The sequence below is a fragment of the Oryctolagus cuniculus genome, chromosome 5 (assembly GCF_964237555.1).
Source record: "Oryctolagus cuniculus chromosome 5, mOryCun1.1, whole genome shotgun sequence".
NCBI classification, from domain to species: Eukaryota; Metazoa; Chordata; class Mammalia; order Lagomorpha; family Leporidae; genus Oryctolagus; species Oryctolagus cuniculus.
The window spans coordinates 81,894,957-81,914,499 of record NC_091436.1 but is presented as its reverse complement, the minus strand read 5'-3'; the positions used below and the strand labels follow the sequence as shown (position 1 = coordinate 81,914,499).

Below are 19,543 nucleotides of genomic sequence, written 5' to 3'. Positions count from 1 at the left end.
GGACTAGAACCCGGTGTGCCGGCGCCGCAAGGCGGAGGATTAGCCTAGTGAGCCGCGGCGCCGGCCTTGCATATATAATCTTAATTATAACTTTTTTCTCAATTGATTATGATCTTTTTGGCTCTTGATTCCTAGCATTTTATACATATGCTATTTCTACCAGCTTTGTAAAACTGCCAATATGGCAGTATGTGATCAATGAGCTTATCTAAACACTAAGCAAAAATAATGAATAAGGCAAGGTTAAGGCTAGACTCCTAGAGCATACTATTAGATAACATCTTTCTTCATGACAACATCAAACCATCCATCAGCATTTCTCAACTCATTCAGCCAACTATAAATCACTTAATCACATCACAATTAAGTTCTCATTTCTCCACATTACATATCAAAAATACCATAAAACATTTTTAAATTATGGTTAAATAAAAACAGAAATAAATGCAAGTTTACAAGGTTAAAAGCATCTATCTATTGGCCAGCAAGGATAAAAACTGTAAAACTGATCCAATCAAAACACTGATTAACTACAAAATAATACAAAGTTAATAAAGTAAGGAATATATCTGATGATAATCTCATAATTATTGAATTTTCCTTCATCATCCAACCTATGAGAATTGTAAATTTTATGCTAATGAAAAAAATCAAACTTTAAATTATTTTCCCTTAAAATAGTCTCATTTGAATTTCCAAAAACACTGTGTTAAAACAGGAATGCAAGGATAGGTATTTGGTACAATGGTTCAAATGCTGCTTGGACTGCCCATATCCCCTGTCAGGGTGCTCAGGTTCAAGTTCCCACTCCTTCCAGACTCCAGCTTCCTGTTATCTGTACCCTAGAAGGCAGCAGGTGAAGCTCAAATAATTGAGTCGTCTCTCATGCATGTGGGAGTCTATATAATAGAATACCACTTCTTTTCTATCCTACAACACTATGCCTTGAAACAGGTCCAAATTCCTGGATGAATATTGAATTCATTTATGTAGCTAAGTCTCTTCCACTTTCAGTTTCATTAGAATTGGAATGTGAATGAAACACTGTTTCTATGGAACTACATTTGGTTAAAATTGCAGATGTTTATATATATAAAAAATGACAACTGGAAAATAATCTCTTTCATAATATTAAATTCACGGAGTATCTCAGGTGAAGAACTACACAACAGAAATGACATTCCAACTTACCTCCACAATAAATGCCTTCCTCTCAGATTCACTTTCTATTTGTTTAATAGCAACATCTTTTGCTCTCCATTTAGCTTTGCAAACCACTCCAAAGGCTCCTCTTCCAACAACCTGAGTTAAAAAGAAACCCACGAGAATCAGAAGCAAACAGATCCAGCCTAACATAACACTGATGTCAATCTTTAAGTCTTATAAACAAAATTTTAGAAATCATGAATATCTAGATTTTTCACTATGTAGTATGAATTTTCATTAAAGTGAGGGGATAATGAAATGCACACTGTCTTTAGCTTTGAAAGATTGTGATCTAGATACACCCTTCTTTTCAAGTAAAACCAAAACCAGTAAGTGATGGATTAGGTGTGTGGCACAGCAGGTTATAAAATAGCTTTGGGATGCCTACATCCCCAACTGGGGTGCCTGGGATTGAGTCCTGCTTTTGTTTCTGATCCAGCCTCTTGCTAATGTATTCTGCGAGGCAGCATAAGATGGTTTGAGTCCCTGCCATCCATGTGAAAGGCTTACAATGAGTCCCACCCTGGCTGTTCAGGGCATCTGGGAAGTGAACCAGTTGATGGAAAATCTCTCTTTCTCTGTGTTGCTCTGCCTTTCAAATAAAAAAAAAACAAAAACAAAAACTTCAAACTTAAAATAAAAAGTAGGAACATACAGTAAATATAACAAATGCTTTAACCTATCCCCTTTTTTAAAAAAAATTTTTTTTGACAGGCAGTTAGACAGTGAGAGAGAGAGAGACAGAAAGAAAGGTCTTCCTTTTCTGTTGGTTCACCCTCCAAGTGGCCACAACGGCCAGCGTGTTGCGGCCAGCGCGCTGTGCCGATCCGAAGCCAGGAGCCAAGTGTTTCCTCCCGGTCTCCCATGCGGGTGCAGGGCCCAAGCACCTGGGCCATCCTCCACTGCACTCCCGGGCCACAGCAGACAGCTGGACTGGAAGAGGGGCAACCGGGACAGAATCCAGTGCCCCAACCGGGACTAGAACCTGGGGTGCCGGCGCCGCAGGCAGAGGATTAGCCTAGTGAGCCGTGGCGCCTGCCTAACCTAACCTCTTTAAGAATTTTTCTGAATAACTGAGTAGGGGAAGAGGATGGGAGAGATAAAAACATAAATAAAAGCTTAGCCATGTTAAAGATTAGACAAAATATGATATTATCAATACAATGGAATATTACTTGGCAAGAAAAAGATACATGACACATACTACAACATAAATGAACCTCAAAGATATTACATCAAATGAAAGAAGCCCGACATTAGAGACCACATATTGTATGATTTCATTTATATGAAATATCCACGTATGACAAATCTATATATAGAAAAAGTAGATCAGTGGTTGCCTAGTGCTTTGGATGAAGATTGAAATTAACCATAAATGTACAGCAGGTATCCTGCCAAAACGATGAAAATGTTTAAAAACTCATTTATAACCACAGTTGACAACTTGGTAAATTTGTAAAACAAACAAACAAACAAAACCTTGAATTTCATATGTCAAACAGGTGATTTTTGATATGTACACTGAATCTCATTAGTCATTCTTGAATGTTATAGATCAGCATGAATATTACTGATGAAGGTAACCAATGTGTATCACGTAGATTCATGCTGTCATGCTGCTCTCTCTACTTTTATAAATGTTTGCAGCTTTCTATAATATAAAAACAACAGTACAATATAAAAGTAAAAATGAGCTTTTGATATCTGTTGCAACAAAGTCATCAGATTTTATCATTGTGGGGGACATTAGGTAAGTGCTATCTACTCCTATCTTGTGTTTTCCCACGTATGTAAATACTGTGCCAAGGCCTTTTCCTTAGGTGAAAAAAATCTATCCTTCCTTTTCACATTTATATATTTTTCTACATAGCAGGCCCTGAACTAAGTGCTTTACATACATTAGCTCATTTTCACAGTCCTACAATACAGTCATTAATGCTATCCTCATTTTATACATGAAGCACTGAGCTTTAAAGAAATAAGCTAACCCATCCAAGGTTACCTAGTTAACAAGTGGTTGAGTTTGTTTTGATGCCAGGCAGTCTCAGACTAGGCTGTCAGTGATCCTAACATGTAAAACTTGTAAGACTGTTCATGAATCAGAAAACAGCAATTATGTTTTCCCTTGGGAGAAACTTCACTTGACATAAAACCTAGATATATAAATCTACAGCAAAAGAAACCTCTTCTATAACAAAGGGGACTATATGCTTAAGTGAGCAAATGATTTATTATTTACATCAGAACACACTGAAGAGTATAAAGGGGGCACTAATACCTACACCTGGATAGAAGTTATAAACTGGGACATATAGCCACTGTAATCATTGATCAACTTTCACTTCATAAATCACATAAAGGAACGAACACTCCTCATCCTGCTCAACACATAAAGTCACCACATGGTCCATGCTGATTGAATGTTTAACACATGCAGGTACTATTCCATGTACTTTTCATGCATCAACACAGCCAATACTCTTCCATTTTAAAGTAAATGGAGTCATATGGTAATAACCTGTCCTAAATCACACAGTTTGAAAGTCTTCTGAGAAGCCAGAATTTGAAATCTAGAGCATGTAAGGATCAACACTCTCTATATTCAGCTTCTGTCACTGGTTAGGAAAACTGGGCTGCCTCTAGGCAAAACTGCAAAGTAGGCCAACAACTCTGATAATTAGTGATGAGATTATGCTGACTCTGCATTTTCAACTTAAAACCATTGAAACAGGATATGGGCATATGAGGACATGATAAATTTTCTCCCTTTTGCCTCCCAAATTTTCCACAACATTCTGAATCATGCTTTGGTGACTTTCCTTTTTAACCTTCCCAGCCCTAGCCATTCCAGTTCTGTCTGCTATTGGAATCAACATCCGTCATTCACACTTGCCATACAGTTACTTTGCCATAAGACAATATTGGCTATCTGGCACCATTAATAATGGAAAGAGTACATCCAGCTCTGGAACCCAATAGACTACCCAGAGTTTGAAGGCAGAGTTTTGTCTTTCTATAAACTCTTAATGGTGGACAAGTTATCTGTGAGTTTTTGTTTCCATGATAGTAAAACAGAGATGCTTATATATTTCTGAGTGAGTATCTTTAGTTAAAACTAGGCATTTCTGAAATACTACAAATTATAATTAAGTGTTTAAAGTATGGTGTGATTTAATAGAAAAGGCTATTATATTTATTTCTCTCACAATAAACTAAGATGAATAGTAAACAAATATTAAAGGAGTTTCAACTTTATGGCAACATTAGACTAAGAAGATATACAAGGGAACAATCTACCTATTGATTCAATGAGTTCTATTAACTATTAACTAAAGTGAAGTAATTTAGTATATTCAGCCATGTATTCTTTGATGAATTTTCTAATATATCAAAGCAATGGGTGCTTAGTAGAATTATCCTTGTTTTATTTTTATGTTCTGAGGAATGAATGTTGAATGTTTATGCAGGGTTTCCAAACATGCATATTTGTGGATCATGCACTTGTCACAAAAACTATTGTATGACTATTCGTGACCCACAGTGCCACCTAGTGATGAGATGAAGGCTGACTCTGAGCTTTTAACTTAAAAGCAAGGAAACAAAACATGGGCAAAGGAGAGCATGATAAACTTTCTCTTTTTTCTTCTTGAGACAAAAAATTTTCCAGGGTATTATACTGGCACATTCATGTGAGATGAGAGGCCATGGCCTCAAGAATTATACACTTTCATTAAGGTTATATGAAACTTCACATGCAACATGAAACAATGGTATCTAAATGACAAGAAAAGTTAACATATCCAATTGTTGTATGCATAAACTGAACTATATTATAGAAATAATAAATGTGAATTAAAAGGAGTGAAGATGTAAGTTCAGGGTCAATGCTTAAAAATTAAATTTTTGCATATCAAAATATGACTTCTCATTTTTCCACACTGCATGAATGCAGAGATTTCAGGAGTGAGAATTTATCCCTGTCTTTATAGGATAAAAGTAAGATAGTGAGGAGCCAGCACTGTGGTGCAGCAGGCTGGAGCCCCAGCCCTTAAAGCCAGCATCCCATGTGGGTACCGATTGAGTCCCTGCTGCTCCACTTCCTATCTAGCTCCCTGTTGGTGCTCTTGGGAGAGCAGTGGAGGATGGCCAGCTCCTTGGGTCCCTGTGCCCACATGGGAGATCCAGAGGAGGCTCCTGACTCCTGGCTTTGGATTGGTTCGGCTCTGGCTGTTGTGGCTATTTGGGGAGGAGGCCAGTGGATGGAAGACCTCTCTGTCTGTCTCTGCCTCTCTCTGTAACTCTATCTTTCAAATAAATAAAATAAATCTTTAAAAGAAAAAAAAGTGAGGTAGAGAAGAAATTTAAGATTAAACAATAGTACTTGGAATTATTTAAGCACCAGCTGAAGAGAACCAAATGTCAGTTCGTGTAGAAGCTGGGAACACCACCACCCCTGCCCCTTGCAGACTACCATTCTGGAATAGCGAAGGGATTCAAGGGCAGAAAGAACTTATTCTCTTCATTTCACATTCAGAGCCTCAAGAGCGGGCAGCCTTACAGAATGTGCTCTGAGAACATGGGAATCCACAAAGCGGTAAGGATGGCAGCAAAGGACAGACAGAAGGCAGCTCCCTTAGCCCAGGCAGAACATGGAAAAGATACAGAAAAAACCCTGTCAAAAGAAAAGCAAGGGAACTGAACATTAAAGTCTTCTGATTACAGAAAGGAGGCTGCTAGGCAGTGCTGGCATCTGTAACAGAGGCTGTGGGTTGGTAGACAGCTCAAACACAGGGGGATAAATGCAGAATACAGCCGAGTGTCAAAGGACCAATAAAAGCCAAGAGGAAGGCCTAATCAGCATGCAGGCAGAAATGGGTAAGGTCTTCTGCTTTCAAGGGGTGAAAATGAGACTTTCTGACAACAGAATGACAGACTTCATTTGTTTACTCTTCAAACCAATATTTCTTGAATACCTACTACTATACACAGTTACCATTTAGGGTACCAGGCATGTATAAATAAATAAGACAAATGCCTTGATTTACATGGGATACACTTAAAAGAATAATCAACAGAAAGATGAATAAGAAGTGTCAGATAATTAAAGACATGTAAAGAACAAAACAATCTGACATTATGATAAAGAGACTGGTAGCTACTCCTGGTTGGATATCAAGGGAAGACCATTTGCGGGGACTGCTAACTTATTATGTGGATGACATGAGGAACCAATCAAAGAGCAGGAAAAAGAAACAACTAATGTTAAGGCCAAAAAAGAAAAGGAAACCTCGTTCTCCTACTCAACAAGCTCTTAATCCTATCTGTGGGCTTGGTGCTCTTCTAGACACTGATACAATAATGAACAAAACAAACCAAAATCTTTGCTATCACTGTTTATTTTCTCATGCAGAGAGAAAAATGAAGAGTCAACAAGATATTTAAGCAAAATTTATGTATTTTAGGAAATGATGAATGTGCTAAGAAAATTCTAGCTCTAGGTAAGGAATGGACTGCAGAGAAGCTAAGACATGGAGAAGGACACACACACACATCAGTTAGGAGGCTATCACAGCAGCCCGCCCCAAGAGTTATCAGTTGCAACAAGGCTGATGGCAGTGCAGAAAACTGGGCAGATCTGGGATATGTTTTAGATGTAGAATTAATAGGGTGTGTTGACTGTCAGCAAATAGGCAGAAGAGGTAGAGAGGAAAGGAGATGAATCAAGGATAAGGTTGAGGTTGGGCAAATGATTACTGCAGGACAAGAATGATGCAAGCAGAACTGTTTTCCATAACAAAGTTCCATTTTAGTAATATGAAACTTAAGATGCCTATCTAAGCATAGCTATTAAGTAGAAGGTGGAAACATGAGTGAGGGGGATTTGGAAATGCACAGTTAGGAAACATCTGCATAGAGCTGGCATTTCTACTCAATCAACTAGATGAGATCACAAAAAGAGAAAATGTAGACATCAAGATCCCAGAAGTCAGCTGTGAAGCATTTGAATATTTAGAATACAACACAGGACAAAGAGTCAGCAAAGAATATGAAGGAACGCTTAACAGGGTAGCAGGCAGGCCAACATAGTAGCCCAGAAACTAAGAGAAAGTGTTTTAGAAAAAAAAGAAGATAGAACCCTGGAACTAGCAAGCCAGTGGCTCTCAAGGTGTGGGCTCTGGTTCACAAACATCACCATCACCTGGAAATATGTGAGAAATGTAAAATTCTCAGGCACCAACCCAAAACTACTGGGTCCAAGAGTAGGGCCCAGTGTTTTACCAAGCCCTCTAATTGATTCTGATGTTTGAAAACCATTGCATTAGGCCAATATATTAACATAATGATAATAAGATAGTGGAAGCCATCACACAGATCAGAGAACTCTCCTCTGCTGTTGACATTATTTATGGAAGCTTCTCCAGAATACCCAGACACCATGTTGGCCAGGAACAAAGGAAAATGAAAATCCTCATGAGGGGAGATTGAACTCAGAAATAACTGAATACATTTTGAATTTTCTGAGTAAAAGCAACCTAAGGAGCTAAGTTTTACAATGAAACCGAGTTGTTCTTGATGTGGCAGGACTAAATGCTGTTCTCTGAATTAAGAGGGAAACCCCGTATATAAACTGCAACTGGTTACAGAAAATGCAAGCTTTTCTGAATAACTTTCCAAAAGCAAATAGGAAACATGGAATTACATGCTTTAAAAAAAAAAAAGTGGGGAGGGGGGACAGCGCTGTGGCGCAGCGGGTTAATGCTGTGGCCTGAGGTGCCTGCAACCCATATGGGCACAGGTTTAAGACCCGGCGGCTCCACTTCCAGTCCCACTTTCTGCTGTGGCCTTGGAGAGAAGTAGAAGATGGCCCAAATCCTTGGGACCCTGCACCCACGTGGGAGACCTGGAAGGGGCTCCTGGCTTCAGATCAGCTCAACTCTGGCCATTGTGGCCGGTTGGGGAGTGAATCAGCGGATGAAAGACCTCTCTCTCTCTCTCTCTCTCTCTGCCTCTCTTCTCTCTGTGTAGCTCTTTCAAATAAATAAATCTTTAAAAAAAAAAAAAAAGTGTGTACCAAGATAAGCTGCCTCCACAATGCTGGCATCCCAAATGGGCAGCTCCACTTCTGATCCAGCTCCCAGCTAAAATGCCTGAGAAATCAACTGAGAGGGTGGTCCAAGTACTTAGGCCCCTGCATGCATGTAGGTGACCTGAATGAAGTTCCTGGCTCCTCCCTTTGGCCTGGCCTAGCTCTGGGTGCTGTGGCCATTTGGGGAATGAACTAGCGGTGGGAGACATAACTCTGCCTTTCAAATAAATAAACAAATCTTTTGCTTGTTTTTAAGACAGAATTAGGGCCAGCATCGCGGCTCACTTGGCTAATCCTCCGCCTGCGGTGCTGGCACCCTGGGTTCTAGTCCTGGTTGCTCCTATTCCAGTCTAGCTCTCTGCTGTGGCCCAAGAAGGCAGTGGAGGATGGCCCAAGTGCTTGGGTCCCTGAACCCGCATGGGAGACCAGGAGGAAGCACCTGGCTCCTGGCTTTGGATCGGATCGGCGCTGCATGGTGTGCCGGCCATGGCAGCCATTTGGGGGTGAAGCAATGGAAAAAGGAAGACCTTTCTCTCTGTTTCTCTCTCTCTGTCTAACTGCCTGTCAAAAAAAAATTAAAAAAAAAAAAAAAAAAAGATAGAATTAGGGGCCAGCAATGTGGCCTAGAAGGTTAAGCCTCTGCCAGAGGTGCTGGCATCCTATATGGGTGCCAGTTCGAGTCCCGGATGCTCCACTTCTGATCCAGCTCCCTGCTAATGCACTTGGGAGAGCAATGGAGGATGGCCCAACTACTTAGGTCCCTGTACCTACATGGGAGACCTGGAGGAAGCTCCTGGACCTGGCTTTGGCCTGGTCCAGCCCAGCTGTTGTGGTCATTTGGGGAGTGAACCAGTGGAAGGAAGATCTCTGGCCCCCACTGTCCTAACCTCTTTCTCTCCGGCTTTCAAATAAATAAAAACTTACACTTCCCCTAACTTTTTGAAGTTCCCCTGGATACATATCTTTTAATTCCAGTTTTCCATAAACCTTTTGAAGTCCCCTTGTATTTTGCCTTCTCTCCTCCCAATCTGATACTTGCTCTCTAAAGGAGTAGCCTGATGGGAATTAGGGGTGGAAGAAGGCAGTATACAGAAAGAAAAAAGCTTCCTTGAGCATTCCAATATATTCCTCAGGTATTTCTTCAAGAAACATTTTAAAGTGTAATTTTATTATCTGTGTAACAATAATAGAATATATCATTTAAGAGTATATTACAACTTACAAAGCACTCTTCACAGTTGATGAGGGTTAAATGTCATAAGCCTGTGGACATACAGGATTTTTTTACTCCCAAGTTAAAGAGAAAACCAAGACTCCAAAACCTGAAGTTGTCTACTGAAGATCATGTAACTAGTAAATCATACCCAACTTTTGTATATGTCCTATGGTGCCAACAAAATAAGAGGACCAACAGGCACACAGCACAGTGTCTTGTAGAAAGATTAGAAAATGCTACACAGAGGTAGTAAGTATGATATAGCAAGCAATTTTTCAAGAATTTTGGGTAAAATTCTTAAATGCAATAACTAAAACCATGAAAAATCAAGAAAATTGTTATAATGTATTGTTATAATCAGGGATAGGAAAGACCTTTCTAAGTCTGATACCAAAGAAAGAAAATTAAGAAAAAAAAAGTTTAGATGAAGTTATAAGTGGTCAATCAACATAGAAAAAGATGTTGAACCGGCAATAATCAAAGAAACAGCAATTAAAATAACAATATTCAATTTTCTAATGGGATTAATAAAAATTCTAAATCTCAGTATCACTTGGCAATATGTATCAAGATACATCTTATACATGTTCATTCATTTTTAACTCAGCAATACTACTTCTGCAATTTGTTCTAAGCAAATATCAGAAGGTATGGAAGACCATTCAGGTAGTTCATAGTAACAACAACAACAAACATCAACAGAGGACTGATTAAGAAAGAAATAGTTCCATTAGCTTCTTTCAGTGACTGTTTTTTCCTCTTTCCAAATCTTAGTAGACATTGATATTTTCTACTGTTGTCCTTGGTCCATTTTCCTCTAACTTCATGGCTTCATACTCTTGAATCTTTCTCCCATCCAAGTTTTTTCAGCAAGATGAACTATATTTAAAACTGCCTTTGGAAAATGGTGCTTATACAGGCACCTCAAGTCCAACATGTGAAATACTGACTCCATTATCTTTCTCTTACTTTCAGCATATTGCAATTTACTTGACCTTTGTCAAGTACATTATTCCATTTTAATTATGTCAATCTTCATGTTTTGGAAAGGTTCTATTTAGAAAGTTTATTAAAATTTGAGCCATGATATAATGACAGTATGGGGCCATAACTTAAATTTTGCTAATTGTTCTATCATCTCCCACTGTTTTTCAGCATCTATTTTTCAATATTTTCCAATGTACACCATATATATATGTAAATCTAAAACTATTCACGTGAGTATACAAATCCAAATGTTTTGTTTTACTACTGGGAGATAGATGACCACAAAAATGTCGAGACCACTGCCTTCCCAAGACTCCCTGGTCATGGATGCCTACTACTGCCTGCTCTCCAGCTTTCTCAGGGTGACAGTGGAACATGGCAGTCTGCTAATGGGGAAAGAGTACACAAGTATGGAGTTTTTACAATGCCACATATTCCTTTAAGAAACTGTTTCAAACAAATAATTCTGTAACAAAGTTACTTACTATCTTAATGAAAAAAATAAAATGATGGAGAAGATTAGATACAGAGTTAACTAGCACATCTGATCTGTGAAGGCCAAGTCTAAAAACAGGTAAGGGGATTATGTGCATTATTAGATAAGGAATAAGTCAATGCACAAACTCCAAAAACCAACCTATGCTTTTCTTTTTCTTTTTTTAAATTTTCTCTTATTTATTTGAGAGGCAGACAGACAGACCTGCTGGTTCACTCCCTAAACTCCACTAACAGCTGGGGAGATAGGTCAGGCAGAAGCCAGGAGCCAGGAACCGCCAATCCAGGTCATCCATGTGGCTGGCAGGGATGTAACTACTTGAGACAGCATCTGCTGCCTCCTTGGATGTGCATTAGCAGGAAGCTGGGAACAGAAGCAGAGCTGGGACTCTGGGATTTGAATTTAAGCACTCTGAGATGTGTTCATTCCAACTGGCATCTTAACTGCTAGCCAAAAGTCTGTCCTCTCTATGTTTTTCTTGACATATGGCAGACTGACAGAAGAGTTGCATAGGTGGCCATTCTTGAGGCACACTGGCAATTGCGGTAAATAAATAATTAAAAAAATCTAAAATTAAAGTTAGAAAATACTGAAATTTTACTTTTCAGATTGTATTCATATCTGAATAATATAGATTGACATATTATCATTAATTATGATTTTGGATGATTGTTTTCCCCAAAGATCAATTTTCAACAAAAGTGTGAGACCACATATCCAAGTTACAAGTATCTTCTACATCATGCATGTTCACTTGAAAAAGTCAACTTAGAAGTAAATATATCAGATATTCTTTACAATCCTTCATCTATAAAAACGGAAGAACATGGGAATACATAGAGGACTTTTTTTTTTTTTTTTAAGATTTACTTATTTATTTGAAAGTCAGAGCTACATAGAAAGAGGCAGAAGAAGGAAAGGCAGAGAGAGAGAGAGAGAGAGAGAGAGAGCTATTCTACCTGCTGGTTCATTCCAAAATGGCTGCACGGCCAGGGCTGGGCCAGGTTGAGGCCAGGAGACAGGAGCTTCATCTGGGACTCATATGTAGGTAACAGGGGCCCAAGGACTTGGGTCATTTTCTGCTGCATTCCCAGGCACATTAGTAGGGAGCTGGATGGGAAGTGGAACAGCCGGGACTTGAAGTGGCATCCATAGGGATGCAGGTGATGGCTTTACCTGTCACGCTACAGTATCGGTCCAAAGACTTTGGTTTTAAAGGGAAATGAATTTAGAAACACTGCCCTCTAAATTTATGAATGTTTTCTAAATTATATGTTTTAGATTAATTCTCTTAGGATACACATTGTTCCCCCAATTGTTTAGTTCTCTTGGTTTTAAGTCTACAATTTTAGTCTCTTACAATAAAGCAGATTTCAATTTAATTTCTTAATAAAAGAAAAAGTGACAGAATATGAGACATAGCATTTGAATATTTCCATGAAATTACTATTGAAAATTACAAAAGCCAAAATCAGAACTTAATTGTGTCTTTTAAAGGAAGGAATTCCTTTAAAAACTAAACAAATGCCATAACTAAACTCAATGGAAAATGATGGATGTATGCCTTAGTATTCTTAATTTGCTGTGAAATAATTCATCCTAATTGTCTCTGATTCATGTTATTTTTAGTTTAGTGACTATAGCTGTTAGTTTGGTTTGGCCTTATTTGACAGACTATTTGAATGGATCCCTGGTTATGCTGCCATCTCTCTGGATAGAAATCTGGAACATGATAGAACAAGCACAGATTTTATATTTATTGGTTAGGACTTGGGACCTCCAACTATTTCAGAACTTTAATTTCTATTAATAAACTGTGGCAGAGTAGAACTGCCATCTGCTGACAAGACAGATTTGAACACACAAAAGGAAGGCTTTGATTATCCAAACTTTCTCCTGAATTTTTCATGCTGTCTTTTTAAAGCCTGTCATAAAACTTCTGATCTATTTAATAGGACTTTCTTTCAAATCATATTCTCAGCTTTTCTGCTAAGTGACATGTGTACCATACAAAAATTATCTCTGTAACTACTATAATAACTGTCCTACATTTCTACTAAAATCAACGGTCTCTGGGTGAGTTTATTATTCTGGACATCCATAATTAAACAGTGACTAACAAATCTAGACTGCAGCTTATTCAGGCCCTATAAGTCATGTTTTTCTCTAATATTAGTTGCACATATATTTCTAGCTTATGCCAACAAAATACACTAGACTTTTTTAAGTTCTTTCTATATTTCCCCTTCCTAAGATATTTCAGCTTTTTTTTTTTTTTGGACAGGCAGAGTGGACAGTGAGAGAGAGAGAGACAGAGAGAAAGGTCTTCCTTTTTGCCGTTGGTTCACCCTCCAATGGCCGCCGCGGCCGGCGCGCTGCGGCCGGCGCACCGCGCTGATCCGATGGCAGGAGCCAGGAGCCAGGTGCTTTTCCTGGTCTCCCATGGGGTGCAGGGCCCAAGCACCTGGGCCATCCTCCACTGCACTCCCTGGCCACAGCAGAGGGCTGGCCTGGAAGAGGGGCAACCGGGACAGAATCCGGCGCCCCAACCGGGACTAGAACCCGGTGTGCCGGCGCCGCAAGGCGGAGGATTAGCCTAGTGAGCCGCGGCGCCGGCCAGATATTTCAGCTTTTAAAATGAAACATGACAAAACCTTTGCATGGCTCTTTAATAATGCTTAAAATATACATAAATGTTGCAATGATTATATGTGCCCAATATTGTAGCCCTGCTCACATGCTATAGTTGCAGTCAACATCATGGGGCTCCCTTTTAAAAGGCAGCCATTGTATATAGGGTCTTTTTAGCACTTCAGTAAAAGCTCACATGCTTATTCACAGCACTTGGCCTTTTACCCTTGATAAACACAAGTATTTGCCAAGTGTAATGGGATCAACGTTAGAATAGGAATCAGATCTAATGTAAATGCTGTCTTAGCTAAACATACAACTTATTTATTTATTTATTTTTTGACAGGCAGAGTTAGACAGTGAGAGAGAAACAGAGAGAAAGGTCTTCCTTCCATTGGTTCACCCCCAAATGGCCGCTATGGCTGCCAAGCTGTGCCAATCCGAAGCCAGGAGCCAGGTGCTTCCTCCTAGTCTACCATGCGGGTTCAGGGACCCAAGCACTTAGGCCATCCTCCACTGCCTTCCCAGGCCACAGCAGAGAGCTGGATTGGAAGAGGAGTAACCGGGACAGAATCCGGTACCCCAATGGGGACTAGAACCCAGGGTACCGGCGCCGCAGGTGGAGGATTAGCCTAGTGAGCCGCGGCACCGGCCCACACAACTTATTTTAACCCTTGTTTTATCACATGTAATATAAGAGAGCCAGAAAAAATTTCATTCACGTGAGCATGTTATGATAACTCCATTTACTCAGTCAACAAGGTTTATAGATTCTTCTATGTGCTATGCATTGGGTTGCAAATGTGAATAAGGCACTTCACACTTTGTTGGGGGGTGGGGTCACAATTTCAGTTACTGTTTAATGCCTTGAAGGGCAGTACTTGCAGAAATGACAAAAGCTTAGGTTACTCAGGGAAAGCTTCTGTATGGATGTGACACTCGAGGTGGGACTTCAAGGCTGAGAAGGACTCAACCATGCCAAGTTCTAGGGCAAGAGTTCTCCAGGCAGAGGAACAAATGTAAAGACAATTCATATCAGCAACTTTCTCAACCACTGACTTTTTTGAAACTTAGTTTAAAATAGTCTCCACTCAATGGAGCCTCTTGGGATTAATTCTATTTTCAAATTATAGTTTATGGGCTCAATTTACACTAAATACTATATCCACAGGTTTAAGTCTGTAGTTCTGAAAATATAATTAACTGTAGTGTTTATTCTAGTCTCACAGTAAGTCAGATATTTTTATAGAGAGAATCCTAGGACTCTTCATCTTCCACAGTACTTCAGCAGTACGGTGTACGGAGAATGTTCATTAAATGTTCAGGACCAACTACTAGAAAGAAAATCAGTATTTTGGTTCCTCATCCCCAGAATAAGGTTTATTAGAGAATCCACGGAAGAACTAAGGCGACACTAATTCCCGTGGAAAGAGCAAATGACTGATAAGTAAGAAATCTCATATTCAATTCCTAGCTCTACCATTTACTTAGGCATGTGGCTTCTGGAAAATCATATTCTATGACCACTTATTAATCTCTGGAAAATGCAGTTATCATTTATCCTACCTACCCAGGATTGGCTGGCTACCAATTAAATTCCATGAGAGATTAGGATTGTTGTGCTTAAAGGAATTCCCAGCTTGCTGTGGAAACAGAACATAAATACAGGAAACAATGAATGTGTTTTCATTTTAGAATTAAATGATTAAATGATTTTGTTCAATTCCTCATTTTACAAGAAAACTTAGAGGCCCCAAAACCAAACGACATGCTCAAGGTTAGAATTTTAGCTGTACATCACCTAAATTGCCCAGCATACTTTTCATGATTGCACATAGTGTTTACCACTCTCACAATTTCATGCCAATGTCCACACTTCACAATTTAACATACTCTGCACCAGCATCCAGAATGACAAAAACTAAACGATACTCTAAAAAGTGTACCTGGGTAGATCCCTGAGGTTGAGATCTTTTACATTTAGTATCAGAACTGAATTTAAAAAGTGCCAAATGGGGGTGGATGTTTGGCTCAGTGGATTAAGTTCCCACCTGAGATGCCTGCATCCCATATCAGAGCACTGGTTCATCCTGGCTGCTCTGCTTCAGATGTGTACCCTGGGAGGCAGCTGGAGCTAGGCCAAGTACTTGAATTCTTGCCACCCATATGGTAGACCAGAACTGAGGTCCAGGCTCCTGGGGTTAGCCTGGCCCAGCCCTTGTGGTTGCATATCGCTGGCGAGTGAACCAGCAGATGGAATACCTTTCACTGTCTTTCGATTTTTCAATGAAAATGAAAATACATTTTTAAAGAGTACCAAATGAATATTACTGAGTCACACTATTAAGAACCCAAAGATTAAAAGCAGCGGATGTTTTAGACATTATATCTACTAAATAATTGCCTATTTGGCCTCCGGTTGGGATTTCTTTTTAAAACAGTTTCTGTGGGCCGGCATTGTGGTGCAGAAGGTTAATCTGCTGCCTGTCACCCCAGTATCCCTTGCTGAAGTACAGGGTTAAGCCTCAGTTGCTTCACTCTCCATTAAGCTCCTTGCTCCTGTGCCTTGAAAAGCAGCAGAAGATGGCTCAAGTGCTTGAGCCCCTGCACCCATGTGGGAGACCTAGAGGGCCATTTAGGGAGTGAACCAGAAGATGGACGATCTTTCTAACACTGCCTTTCAAATAAATAAATAAATAAACCTAACAGAAAACAAAAAAAGATACTTTCTAGTTATATTGCTACAATATATTGATATAATTATTCTTGTTATTTGACTATATATAAATATAGCATATGGTCTTAATTTAAAAGACAATGTACTTCTATAAATTGAAAGCAATATAAAATAATTTTTGTTTCTGGTCATCCTTCTCTGTTCACTTTTTATGATTTAATCTAGAAGACTGAGAAATAGTTGCTGAGTGCTCTTGATTATATAGTATGCAAAGGAAGAGTATGATGGAAATTATGTAGTGGTTTTTCAAAATCAGAAAGGTGTAAATTCAGGATTTAAAGGGAAAACAAATCGGATATATAAAAATGAAAACCAAAACAAAAACCCCTAAATGCCTAATATTAGAAAGAAATTCTCATCTGAAAACAAAAATCTACTCCTTAGGAATATCCTCCCCTCAAAGTTGAAACATATCTGAAAGAAGGGTCTTGGAAACATAAAAAGCTAACCAGAAGTGAAAAGGCTTTGAGGGAAGAATATCAAAATGGCAAATGTCTCCTTAATAACTTGCATTCTTCCATGAAGCAAGAATCCAAAAAGCTTTAGAAAGCAGTTTGTAAAAACTAAGGTTGTGAGAGTCAAGTAATTTTGTGAGGTAGACCACGGAGTACAAGTTATTATTATATAATAATTTCTTGTCTACCAGCATAGCAGTTCACCACAGAGTAGACGTAAATGCTTATTTAAAAACTGCAATTCTTGTAGACTGACTCATTCCATTTTTATTCTTAAAAAAGAATGTTAGCCATTAAAGCTGAATCAACTATCCACTTCTGAAAAAGGAATTTATCATAGCCTCAATAGGAAAAGAAAAAAAAAATTTTTCCTCTTCAAAATACAGGTCTTCTTTTAGTTAGCTATGTGACCTTAAAGCAGGTCATTGCTCCAGTCTGGAATTAAGTTTCCTAATAATATGTGTCAGGCATTGTTGGGTGTTTTGCATATATTGTTTAATAGGATCTGTTATATGGATAAAATAAAATAGAATATTATTATCTCTATTTTACACTTATGGAATTGAAAGCTCAAAGGAGTTAAGAAACTTGCTCCCAAATTACACAGCTAGAATGTGGTATATCGGATATACTGAACCTTTCTAAAACTAAAAAGAAAGGAAGAAAGGAAGATAGAAAAAGAAAAAAGCATTGAATGTTCATTAACTCACTACTTTTAACTGGCTGTCATGTAAATGCAATTTTATATTTTTAAAATAGAGACAGCTCTTTGAGAGTCTATTATGTTTCACCAGGATTTAACAAGGTTCTTAATGGTACAGGTAGAGCAAAGTGCTTAATAAATTTTATAGCGAAAAATAGCAACTGTTTGACAGATACTATCCCCAACTAAAAATTTAACAAGTTCCACAGTGTGTCTTTAAAATGCATATTCAGTTTTTACTTTTCTAAATTTTATGGTCCTTAGAACCAATCTACCCCTTTATGAACTAGAAAAGGAGAAATGTATGAAAAGCACAGATACTTTGATCTGTAATAAATTACTGCAGAACACAGAATGGGTTCCAGACAGAGAAATTCGGCGACATTCTGGCTGTCACCAGAAATGATAGATACGATGGATAACTGGATAGGAAAGCAGCTGGTTATCAGCAAAACCAACAGTTATCTTTTCAGAATATGCTACTTGAAACTTCTTTTCATCGTAGACCAGTCGGCGTTACCACGGGTGAAATTCATCTAAAACAGCTAGACACTGAATACTGCGAGTGCTGCTCTATGATATCGGAAAAACAGAGTCATTCGGTACTAAGGGAGAACATTTTATTAGAATTGATGACCTAGTAACTTGGCAAGCATTTACTGAGCATCCCTTACGCCCCAGGCACTGAGCTGGAAACCGAACATAATACCATCGTTGGCCCTTCGCGTCTAGCGAACTCCAAAACCGCCAGTCTTCACGGAATTTACTTACAGGTATGAGAACTGGCGGGTCACACTACCGCACAGTTCATTCTGTTTGAGGTGACCCAAATCCAGGCACCAGACTATCTGATCCACACTCATGAAGAGTGTCGGGGTAAAGAAAAAAAAGAGACAGCTAGCGGGAGCAGTCGCGCCTCCTCCACACCCCGTCTCTGAAGGGCTGGGGGCACTCCTGGGTGGACCCCGCCGGGCCCCTTCGGAGCCAGGACCAGGCAGAGGCAGGGACCGCCCAGGACGACTGTCTCCGTGCTGGGGCTTGCTCACCTCTTCCACCTCGATCTCCTTGTAGTCGATCTCCTCAAAGTTAAGGACCTGGGTAGGGGCTTCGATCATCTCACTGGTCGAAGACGAAGAGGAGGAGGAGGCGGCAGAGGCTGTAGACATGATCCCTCGCGGCGCCCGGGGGGCCCGAGGACAGTGCCGCCGGGACAATCCAGGTGAGGCTCGCGCCCACCCTCCTCCGGACCGACCTTCAGCTTGGAGCCGCGCAGCCCTGCCACCCAGCGATCCGTGGCCGGGGTGGGGGCTGCAGCCACAGCCGTGTCCCGGCTCCGGCGCCGCTGCGCTTTCCGCTGCCGGGCCCGCCCACTGCACTTCCGGTTCCGGTCCGAAATCGGAAACAGGGGAGCCGCGAGCCCGAAAGAGGGAAGAAGAGGGTTTTGTGACTTGGAAAGAGAAAGGAGGGACAGACTAGGGGTGGGGTGGAGGAGGGTAAGAGGCTCGCTAGAACATGTAGAACAAATTTCGCGAGATCTTTGTTAAATGGCCTCAGCAAAAGGATGATACCGCGATATCTGACGGCCTGACGTAATTAAAGTGCGCGAGCGGAAGTGGCGTGGAATATGACCGAAAAATCGGCGTGGTTGGTCGCTTAAGAACCAGCGGGAAAGACAAAAAGCTGCGGTTTGATGTCTGCTTGGTGAACTATGTCGTTCCTCCCTTTCTTCTTCTCTGAGCGGCCTCCATACGGACAAGGTGGTGTTGAGCTGTGTTTTTGTGATGAAGCTTACTTTTCATGTTGAGTACTAAACTAAAATGAGCTATTTTTTTCAGAAACCCTGTAAAATGTGCTTTCCTCTGTGTTGTGTTTGGAAGGCAGCAGATGTCTCCTGAATTCTGGACATTTCTGTTTAGATATAACGTGAACACCGAAACTTCAGAATGCCAAAAGCAAGTTCAAAGACTGTCACCACAAATCTGTTCCTTTGTGTGCCGTTCCTATCTCAGTGAAGGATCCCGT

General features: G+C 39.9%; 1 protein-coding gene across 5 annotated transcripts in view; it reads right to left on the bottom strand.

Annotated features, from left to right (window-relative positions):
* MAP3K7 (mitogen-activated protein kinase kinase kinase 7) overlaps window positions 1-19,099 on the bottom strand; it is an 80,145-nt gene extending 61,046 nt beyond the window's left edge. For all 5 annotated transcript variants that reach the window (XR_517954.4, XR_011388616.1, XR_011388615.1 and 2 more), the window contains exons 1-2: window positions 18,568-19,099; window positions 1,192-1,302 (exon numbers count right to left, since the gene is read on the bottom strand). Coding sequence is in view for 2 of the 5 variants with exons in the window: in XM_002714584.5 (XP_002714630.2) it covers window positions 1,192-1,302; window positions 18,568-18,687 (231 nt within the window). In the remaining 3 variants the exon portion in view is untranslated. The remainder of the gene's footprint in view (window positions 1-1,191; window positions 1,303-18,567) is intronic.
* Window positions 19,100-19,543: the final 444 nt, after the last annotated feature.